Source organism: Manacus vitellinus, unplaced genomic scaffold (assembly GCF_001715985.3).
Source record: "Manacus vitellinus isolate BGI_N305 unplaced genomic scaffold, ASM171598v3 scaffold_0_pilon, whole genome shotgun sequence".
In the NCBI taxonomy this organism is placed as follows: Eukaryota; Metazoa; Chordata; class Aves; order Passeriformes; family Pipridae; genus Manacus; species Manacus vitellinus.
The window spans coordinates 51,744,083-51,755,089 of NW_021938789.1; the positions used below are offsets into that span (position 1 = coordinate 51,744,083).

An 11,007-nucleotide genomic window follows, 5' to 3' on the forward strand; every position below is an offset into this window, starting at 1 on the left:
TTTTGCATGCCAGTCCTGCTAAAAGGGAGGCCAAGAAAGAAAAGAAAACCGACTGAACATGGAGATACCTTTCTAATGAAAAGAAACCTTTTTACTTTTTCTCAGACACTTGTATTATGCATCGTGTAATTATTCAGTATATCAATTTACCCTATTTACTTTAAAAAATTATACATTTAAGAAAACATCCCCTTTGACTTGCTGATGGTAATACCTGTCAGGTGTGAGTTAAACTACTTCCCATTTCATAAATAAACTCTTCAAGTTTAAAAAATTTTAATATGCAAAACACAAGGAAAATTTATGGGTCTGACTGATGTTCCATTGGCACATTTGTTGCTTGTTGTACAAGAGATGTTTACCCCAATGCTAATTAAATGAAGTATACTGACATGCAGGAGATGTCCTGGCTTTCCAAGCCAGAGCCAAAATGATTATTGCTGCAATGAAGCATAGTTCCTGCAGAGCTCCTGCTTGGATAGGCTTAGAGGGAAAACAGCCTCATCACCTCCAAGCCTGAGCAAGCTGTGAGGAATCTGTCCATGACTCAGTCGAGAGAGTAGAGGCCTTGACCCTAGCCTGCTGATTTTTGGTTTCCCCACAAAATCAAATCAGCTTCTTGGTCAAACTATTTCCTCCCCAAGTCCAGTCCCTAACTCTTTAATTTCCCTTCATCAGGCCCACAGATGGGTTTTTCCTCCCACTCTACCAGCAGGGACTCTACACCCTGGTGCACAGTGCCTGAGACGTGTTTGCTTTCACACTGACTCAGTTCTGCATCCGTCTCACCTCAGACCACAATGGCTTTAGACTGAGAGTTAAGAAAACTGCTCACAACAAAACCTGAAGCCACGTGAAATCTGAAAGGTTTCTGGTACATAGCCAAGCCTATGTCTGAGGTCAGGTTTGTTGACAGGTCACAACCCATGCTAGCAGTCCTGCACCGCTTGTACAGCCTACGCTTCGCCTTCCCAAGACTTTCTGGAGGTAAAAAGTCAGGGCAGGCTGCAGAAAAGATGTTTTGTATACAGATAACCACAGATATGCAGGGAGGAATCCTGTGTTGCGTAATGCCCGGCACCTCTCCAAATTATCTGTTTTGCACTGGCCTCTTCCAGGAGACACTCAGAAAGCATGCTTTGCAAAAGGTTTGTCTCTGGGATTGGTAACAACCTTTTCTGGACTCTCTGCTCCTCGTGCTGTGATCCTTGTGTGGCTGTTTGTGGAAACATGACATGGGCTCAACATGGTATATGTGGAATGCAAAATCAAGGCTGCTGTGTAACAAGGATTCCCAGGACACAGTTAGGACTCTGTCATGCTCATCTCAATTATACACAGAAGCAGTGTACAGGTGACTGCAGAGGAGCTGGCCCATCATCTTCCCTGTCTGACTCTTCTCTGTCATGCTGTGCTATAATCTGTTCTGTTTCTTGCAGTGAAGGGGTGACTCTGTGCATTCCCAGAAGAGCTTAGTGAAGATACGAGCAGAGGGGTGTGCAAATCATTCCTGTGGTGCCCTGCCAAAAGTCCCTGCACTAGGGAGAACAGGCATCTTGTGACTTTCCACCAGTTTCACAATGCAGAGCAAGAAGATGCTGTTCTTTCCATACCCATTCTGCATATTCAGATGTTTCCATTAGTGTCCTTTCTCAGTGTGAGGAGAAAATTTTGCAGTAGGATAGGAAACAGAAAACTGAGCAGAGGGAAGAGGGAAACAATTTGTCATAAAGTTTTTGCAAAGCTTGTCTGAAAAGCAATCTTTTGTAAAGCTGTTTCCTACCATCAAATTACTATCAGCACTAACACTGTGAGCCCTGAGCTGGCAAACTTCCCTATGAGCATATAGAGGATTTAGGCACACACACCTTGTGTGCTTTCCTTCATCCTGGAGCAGTGTTCAGCTTCAGAGACAACAGATTGAGCTCAGTTCCCATTGAGATGGGAAAATCTCATCCCCCTGTTCTCAAAAAATTGCTTTTCTAGGGTTACATACATTACAAAATGGCACAGTTACGAAAACATGATGTACACCATATATTCTTTCTCTGGTTTTGTTTCTAATAGTAGTTCAGACTATTATTGTGTTTATTATTTTCCAGTTGAAACAAATGTTATTCTTTTTCTGTCAATTCAGAGCTGCAGCACAGCCACATACCCAGCACTGAAATATCTGGTGTTTTGCTCTGGTCACTCTGATGACCTGAAAGTAACCTAATGTTTTTGTGCTGTTTCAATCCCTGCTGCTACACTGACTTCTGTATTAAAACACATGAATTTCAACAGGAAAGAAAAAAGAACTCAGAAAATCGTTTTTTCTAGTTGGCTGTAACAGTCAAGGGAGGAAACATTAGTAGGACCCATTTTAGCAAGTTACAGACAGCTGAACTGTATTTATGCTGTAGCAGGAGCAGCCACTTGCCTCTGTTAAAGCTGGGATCTGACTGGGGATGTTCAGCCTCCAGGATTTGTGGGCCACAGCTGTATGGCAGTTTCTCAAATATTACTTTTTTTTTCACTTTCCAAAGCTGTTACTACAACAGCATTTGAAAATGTGAGCAGGTAGCAACTAGTCTCAGAAATCAGAGACAAGCAAGTGGGCTCTCTTTATGGAGAGGGAGATAAGGACAGACCAAAAGACTGTGCTGTGTGTCAGACACTGGCACTTTCTAACATGCTGTCAGCTTACAGTGGAGTTGTTTCCCAGAAAGCCTCTGTTCTGTCCCAATAAATCACCTACTGCAGCTCTAGCTCAGTGTCATGCCTAGTTCTGCAACTCCTCCAGGAACTGCTAGGGTTGGCTCTGGGAAACTGAGGTACTATAAATCCTTTTATTGCTCTTAGTGGTGCAAAGCAAAAGATACACAGTTGTGCTGCAAAGCATGTGTTACTGGGGTGTCCTGCTCACACATGTAAGGAGTAAATCGCTGTTGCAATTTCTTTATCAAACAGATCTGACACCCATATCCCTTCTGCACACCAAGTACTCTCCTAGGCCTGGTCACAAAGACTGTGGTGGTCTGTGTAGTCTATTAAGAGGCAGAAGGGGTTTTTTTGAGGTCTATCAACTGCTGAATGTAAGTTTTTCACCGCTTTTGAAGCCTTTATTGGGAAAATGTAAGGGCTTTGGGGGATATATTATATTGGCTGACATGCTGAGTTTCCAAGGAGAATTTTATGGTAGCAATGCAAGAAAGTTTTGGTTTTCATCTGTCTTTCACAGAAACCCATGTTTACTATGTCTGCTTTTCTTTGGGATAGTCTAGTTGTAAAACAGTACTTGATAACATTCTTAATGGTACCGAAGAAATTAACCTCTCTCTCCCAGTCTTATCTTTGCCATCTAGATGCTGCTGTTCTGGTCTACCTCTAGACTTGTTTTTTGATAAACAAAACTAAACAAAAGCCAGCTACGCTGAAAGACTGAGCATTACAAGTCACTGCAGGCAGGTTGGAATTTCCCATGCCAGCCAGAGATATCTCTGGGCATCTCACTGATGTCTTGGCTCAGGATCTTAGGTAGGTGTTGGAGGTTGCAGAGGGAGGCACTGATACCGCTTCTGGACAACATGAAAGAGCAGCCTAACCACATGTTTCCAACACTGCCCAAGATGGAAGAAATTGTGGTCAAAAGCTTTGTTTGACAGGATAGACAAGTAGAAAATGTCACCTACATGCAACAAATTACAGCCTGTCACAGTCATGCTCCACACAGACCCTGACGGCTCTTGAAAGCTGAAATCATGTACCCTCCCACCTGTACAAATTCAAGCAAGTTGCTTCTGCTGTGCCACCAGCAGCCAAGCATTCCCTCTGGAATTAGGCATTTTAATGTGGGAAGTGAAAATGGTGAGAGTTCCCCGCTTTTTCCTTATCTCTGACAGGATATGAAGCATTACCCCCTACCAAGGTAAAGGATTTCTCAGCTAGACAAAATATTTACAGGACGAAAAACCACACAGTGACGGGCATGAGACAAGTGCTAAATTTACTACAGCTCTGTACTGGCTAATCTTGCATAAATGAAGACATTTAGTAATAACTATCGCTTCACATCCTGCTTCTGGATTACTGCAAAACATGAGTGTTGTTCCTTACTTCTTACAAAATCAACCATATAGCTTTGGCAGCATATTCAAAAACACTGTCATCTCCCAGCACACTGGAAATATCAGTTGTTTGCCAGAAACAGCTCCCTGGGGGTCACATAGAGTCTCTGCTGGGAGTCAAGTGTTCCAGGTACTTGCAAAACATTTGCCTTGAAAAGCCACGGTGATAATTGACTTGTACAGGAAGGTCTTTAACAAGCTGTAGGAAGACTGTGTTTCTAATGGCTCCATCAGCACCACTGATAACTGCTGCTGAACTTTGTGGAACAGGTTGTTTACATGTCTTGACATAATATAAAGTCTGATAGACAGTAATATGCCATTATGCAGACTGCAAGAGCTGGTTTTGGCCAGAAAACAGCTCTAGAGGATCTTTCAGCATATGTTGTTTTTCAGTTCTGCATCTCTTGATGAATGGTTTGTAGGGAAAGTAGGTTTTTAAGGCTTAAAATTTGATCCAGGGTGTGGACAGGAGAGCAGGACCCAGCACACCCAGTTGCACATTCAACTGTGTGAGCCACCAAGCTTCACTCTGTCTCAGTTTCTTGCTCTGTCCGATGGAAGTAGTTTGTTACTGATGGACTGGTTTTTGGGATCAAAGGTACTTGGCTACTTAAGGGCCTGAATTGGGGTTCCTTGGAGTCAACAACAGTGCCTTTCTAAAGCTGTACTGGTAACTAAGTAATAGTATCAGCTATTACGTTATGCTCAGCCCAAAACTTCCAAAGAGCACCCACTTAAAGCTTGAGTCTTGTAACTGCATTCAAGAGCTTCAGTAAACTAACTGGCTTCCAGGAGCACTGAGCTCCAGCCATGATGGAGGATGGTAAAGCTGGCTAAATCTGCAAAAGATCATGCTGCCGAAATCCCAGTTACTGAAGGCTTCTTTTGGTTGAAAAGTCTTTCCTGAGTTAGTATATGGTCACATAGCTCCAAAAATAAAAGCCAGGATAGTCCTCATTCAGGTGGATCCTTACACGCAGAACTACTAATGATGTACCATATACTATCTTTTTATCCAATTCTCCTTCTAGGATATTAGAAGACTCTATTAAGTAAACTAAGTTGAACTTCCAGCTGTTGCTGATCTCAGCTCAAAAATATAATTAGCTAGGTCTGTGTGATCATGTGATGGGCAGGTGCTGAGCTAACTTGGGTATGTTTCTCATGATGTTTCTAAACATGCCACAGCATTAATAAGCACAGGATAACTGGTAACATGGGCTGGTACGACAAGGTGTCTATTGTCTGCTTGACTAAGGACACAGCAAACATTAGCTGGGTATCAGAGATGAGGAGAAAGATAACTGCTTTGAAACAGTTATAAATATTCTGCCTTCTGAAAGGGCTGTTTGGGATGTTTCCTTGTGTTTGAATGACACCTCATTGCCAGTTTAAGGAAACACCAAATGGAAGAGGGTCTCAGAGCCTTACAGCACATCCCAGCTGATGCAGAGTCTGCCCAAAGCTATGGCTGTCCAACCGAGGCACTGCCAGAATATGTCACCCATCAACAGGGCCAATGCCCTGCTCCACAGCAGACACAGAATTTCATACCATGATGAAATCAATCCCTTGATTTCCAATGCTAATCATGGCACTTCTCAAACTGGAGCTATAGCTGCTTTCTCCCCTCCTTTTTTTTTTTTTTTAGGTTGACCAAACCATCTAAGAAAGGAGCAAGAAGGGACACAAATGAACAGAAGTGAGAATTTCTCAAAATCAAATCTTTTTTAATTAGATTATTGCTGGCTCTTCTATATCTTTACAAACAAGTTTCTGGATGTAGAATGCCTACTGAGACAACTAATATTATTAACTTTTTTTTTACCCAGGTCAGACCAAAAAACACAAAAGGCCATATTCTGCCCCATATTTGCAATTCCCATTGCACCGTGTATGCCCTGGAGAGCAAATCTACAACTTTGTGGAAGCATTAACATCTTTTTGGTTAATTTTCTGTTCAGATTTCTTTCTTCCTGCTCACATTACATATTCCTACTCCCTACAGAGCAGGGCACAAAAGGTTTCTGGGAAACTGGGCTCTGCCTTTTCACAAAAGGAGGACAGATGTGCCCCGAAGCCCTCCTACACGATACCAACTGCTGTGCATTCAACAGACCTGCTGGTTAATGATCTTGCCCATAAGTAATGTTTTAACCATAGAGTAGTTTTTGTTTGCTTCAAAAGCCACAAAGCCAAAGAGGAAGTGTAGGAGAACGTGGGCAGGACGGCGGCCAGGAGCCTCATGACCTCATCTTTTTCCGCCACATGGGGATTGGTGGCTGTGCTTGGGACAGGGTTTAAATTCCCGAAGGTCAGAGATGTCAGGCAGTCAGGGGACAAGGGGAGAAAGCCAGAGCTTCTGGGAGCCAACTGACTTGAGCTGCTGCTGGGATCACTAGGAGTGCTCTTGCTGCAGCTGACTCCTCCAGCACCAGAAAAGGTAATTTTTTTGCTTTTACTACCTGACATGTGCTAATCTGTCTGCAGCTTTAGTCAAGGAAACATCGAGCAGGAGATCTTTGAAAATTGCTTCACTGGGCAGGGACATTTGATGTTGCTCTGTGGAAAAAGGTGTGTTTTTATAGGAGCAAGGTTGCTTTAGGAATGCAAGGTATTATACATAATGACAATTTTAAACCTGCGTGCTTATAGATGTCAGGAGGAGGTTATTAAAAGTCTGCCACTGAATCATGTGCTGGAAACTCAAAGCTGGTGCTCAAACACAGAAAGCTTTCTCCCTCATGTAACCACTGCCTGGCAGTGTCCTTGTTTTTTCTGGCAGGCTCACAGTTTGTGCTGCACAATCCTGAATGGATGGGACACTCGTCCTTCTCTGTGTAACTTGAAATTGCAATACCTCTAGTAGAGTGTCCTGTCTCAGGGCCAGCCTTACTAATGCATTTTAAATATGTCCTAAGTAGCCTTTTTTTCCTGCTATGATTTACCAAAGTTTTAAATGACTCTTGTTCATCAGTGAATTGGTTTAATTTCTCAGGGATGTTCCGTATCCTGGGAACTGGTCTGTAAGCACCAAAATTTACTGTAGCTCAGCACTCTCCTAATTTCAGCAGGAATTAGTCATTTATTAAATTGCTAAAACTGCAATGTAAGCAGATATTTCACGTTATCTCTTGTTTGGAAACACAGGTTATTTTGTTCAAACTTCTGGAGGGGGAAATAAAGGTCTATCAATAAAAGCAGTTTATGTTCATAGAAACTGACTTTACTCAGAAACTGAAGTTAATAACCCTGAAAACTAGTTTTAAAATAACTGACAAGAGAATCCAAACTGAGTTGGCTTTATGCTGTCTCTTCTGAAAAAAAAAATACGTTAAATGAATGAAGATAAACCAAAGCTGATATTGATAACACTTTGTCTATCACAAAGCTTTTCCTTTGTCTGTGCAAGTCATTAGGTGACAGGATTCAGTTCACCTTCTCAATGTGGCCACTCTCACCAACTGCTCAGCTCTTCTCAGAGCCTCTTAAAAATTATTGCAGCTTTTGAGTAGCTAAGTCATAACAAACCAGCTGGGTGTGTGGTGGTGATGGAGGACAAAATTAAAAAATTAGTATGTGCAGGTTGGATCCATAGCAGGGAGCTGTTCTCAGCACAGTGAAGTACACTGGGAAAAAGGAAAAACCTATGGCATTTTTGTGGTACTTTACCTTGTTGACTCATTGTTCCAAAATATTTTCTAGGTAAAACATCACAATGAAGGTGGCAGTTCTGTGTTTATGCCTTATCAGCATCACCGCTGCATGGCCAGTGAGTAAATCACAGATGTGGATCACCAATCACTTGTATTATTTTCTTTGCATCTTAGTGAGAAATACTGATAAATGCTTTTTTCTTTTCTCCCTTCAAGGTGAATAAATCCAAGCAGCATGCCATTTCTGCCAGCTCCGAAGAAAAATATGTAAGCTCCTTTTGTCTTTCTATTAATTATCTTTAATAAATACTTTTTGATTTTTTTTTGTTTTGTTTCCTCTAATACATATTTTCTGGTACTTGTTTTATGATTATAGATGCTTGCAGGGCATGTCCTCACCTGGCTGTTAGGAGACAGTTTCATAGACTTTTTCTTATGTCTGGTGTCCTGGTTGAGGACTTTCATTAGTTCTATCTCTGGACCAGCACTGCAAACCTTTTGTCTTAATTAAAAATGTGTTAGTTGCCAGTTAAAAAGAGAAAAGGACTATAGCATGGCACAACTACTACAGCCCACATTTGTTAGTGTGGATCAGATGACAATATTTGGTGTTGGAAGAGCACTTTAATCCAGTTCCCATGATTTTTTGGAGTGATGTAAGTGAACGGTATTAATTTTGTATATAGCTATTTGATTTATACTCCACTGCCAGCTCCTACCCATGTAAAATCAATTCTTTGCTCTGAGAATCAGCTACTGCACTTAGTTTAGAGTCTTCATGATGAGGGAGATAAATCACCCTTGGGAAAAGGACCCGAGAATTAGCAGAAACAATGATTGTTAGATATAACTCCAAATTCCACTCAACAAAAACAAGCTGGAGAAACTGACCTGAAATTCCTCAGGCTCTGCCAATGGGAGAGGCACATCTTCTATATCGTATTGTTTGGGTATAATGTTCATCACGGCTTGTTTCTGAGTCCTCTTCCTACTGCAGTGAATAGCTGAGGGCACATCCTGTGCAAAAGGAGTAGGTATTGCAGATGCCACCTCTGCCTGAAAACAGAGGTTGTGATGCAGGCAGCTTTGCCTGATGCTTTGTGGATTAACCTCCATCTCCCCCCCTTTATTTTCTCTCGAAGGACCCCAGGGGCCATCACTTGCACAGATATCACCATGACCATGTGAATTCTCAGTCTTGGGAGAGTCAGCAGCACACACAGACTGACCTGGCATCACCTCAGCAGGTATGGGCAGCTAGCTGGAAGAGAAAGCAGGAGCATCTTTCCATGACAAGATGTACAAGTTAGGATTAAGTGCTTAAACAATAGTCAACATGCTAATTAGCTCTACTGTACATGCCTTTTTGAACTAATAGGGAGTTTTATATTGCTTTCAGACCCTTTACTCTTCAGAAGAAAGCGTGGATGTCCCAGAGGAACCGGTAAGTGTTTTGAACGACACTATGACAGTCGAGTGCTGCAGGGCAGCCAGTGTGTAGCAACACTAATTTTCCTCATTCAAGTGCAGTTCTTGCAGTAGCATCTCTCCCTAAATAGCTCTCCTCCTTAGGCAGGGTGAGGTGAATTCAAAGAAATGCCTGCACATAGCTCCCCAAAACTGCATAAGCTCTAGGCTAGCAGGACAGATACGAGTCTGCACATCTCACATCTGTGTTCATTAGCCTGATGCATAATAAATGTTTTCCAGCACTTTCCTGATGTGTCAAGAAAAAGTCATGAAGATGTGAATGACAATGATGATGATGATGATGATAACGATTCCAATGACACGGATGAATCCGATGAGGTTGTCACAGGTTTTCCCACAGACATTCCAGTAACTGTACCATTCCCCCCATTCCCTTTCACCCGGGGAGACAACGCCGGCAGAGGCGACAGCGTGGCCTACAGGATGAGGGCAAAGGCCGCACTGGTGAAGTCTATCAAACTCCGCAAAGATGCAAAAAAGGTAAACAGCACTGAGCAGTGGTACCCACGTTTTTGGAAATGGGTAGTGAACTTGAAGATGGACATGTTTTTTTATGGGAGTCAGCTTTGAGAAGAATCGGTGAGGGGAAAGTAGGCATGAGCGAAGGAATCTATTTTCCCTTGTCTGGATACCCCAAATCAGGGGGTGTTGATGGTGCCAAGGCAGGAGTGTAGCCTGCTGCTGCAAGATATGCAATACTGCAATGATGTACTCACACACACGAAATTTGAGGACAGGATCAAATGTTAATTTCTCATAATGTGAAGGGTTCATGTAACTCCATAAAAGTTAGTGTTTCCAGGCAGAGATTTACCATGCAAGCTTTGAGTGTCCCCTCAGCCTAAGCAGCTTTAGTGCAGTAGGGCAGCACTTGTTGATAGATAATTTCCCAGGAGTGACAGTGGCTCTTGTTTTGCTCTCTAACACAGGTCATGTATGATGCCACTGTGGAGGATGAGAGCGATCTGGATGCAGACAGCCAGCGAGCAGGGTTCTCCCGGGAGGATTCTGCTTCCCGCGGCTCCCTGGAGAAGCATGCCATCAGCGTGGAATGGTCTGACAAGAGCCACGGGCAGGACAGCAGCGAGCTGGACAGCAATCAGCCTGACCGGAGCTTGGAAAACGACAGCAGGCAGGAATTCGACAGGCATGAGGCAGAAGGCGATGACAGCAAGTCTGCTGTCAGAGGGGACAGCTTCCCGAGTGTGGAAAGCAGGGAAAGCCAGGTCCGCGTTTCAGCTGAGGTCTCTGACGATAACAGCAACCAAAAACTTGAGAGTGCTGAGGATTCTCAAGACCGCCACAGCATAGAAAATAACGAAGTCACCCTTTAAAAAGGGAGGCAAAAGTAACGTTTCCCTTCTTTTTCAATCCCTGGCTAATGGCAGCGGGGCGTAGCTTCATTTCAGGTCACTGTTCGCTAATGTAGTTCGCGTGGTGACTTTTCGGGTTCGGGGCGGTCCATGACCCGGTGGCCTCCCCTGGGCCACCAGCAGAGGCTGCGGGACACACGGGGCGAGGGTCGCGCCGCTCTCTGCGCTGCCGGGCGGTGTCTTGCTCTGTAACGGGACTTAAATAAAACCACAAAATCCTGTACCTGCGGGCTGCGTTACTGTTTGCTGGGTCGGGGCCGGGCGTGGGTAGCTTTAATACCTCTCCTTAAAACGATGTGAAACCGCTGCTCCCACCAAATTTAAGGAGTAAATTTGGGAGGAGTGGGGCCTCCTCCCGCTCTCACCGAGGGTGAG

The 11,007-nt window shown here is 43.5% G+C and overlaps 1 protein-coding gene across 1 annotated transcript; it reads left to right on the top strand.

Moving 5' to 3' along the window:
• The first annotated feature begins 6,335 nt into the window (after positions 1–6,335).
• SPP1 (secreted phosphoprotein 1) lies at positions 6,336–10,855 on the top strand. The gene is made up of 7 exons (XM_018073297.2): positions 6,336–6,555; positions 7,818–7,884; positions 7,985–8,035; positions 8,911–9,015; positions 9,168–9,212; positions 9,479–9,739; positions 10,189–10,855. The coding sequence occupies exons 2-7, from the start codon at positions 7,831–7,833 to the stop codon at positions 10,591–10,593; spliced, it is 921 nt and encodes a 306-aa protein (XP_017928786.2). The 5' UTR covers positions 6,336–6,555; positions 7,818–7,830; the 3' UTR covers positions 10,594–10,855.
• Positions 10,856–11,007: the final 152 nt, after the last annotated feature.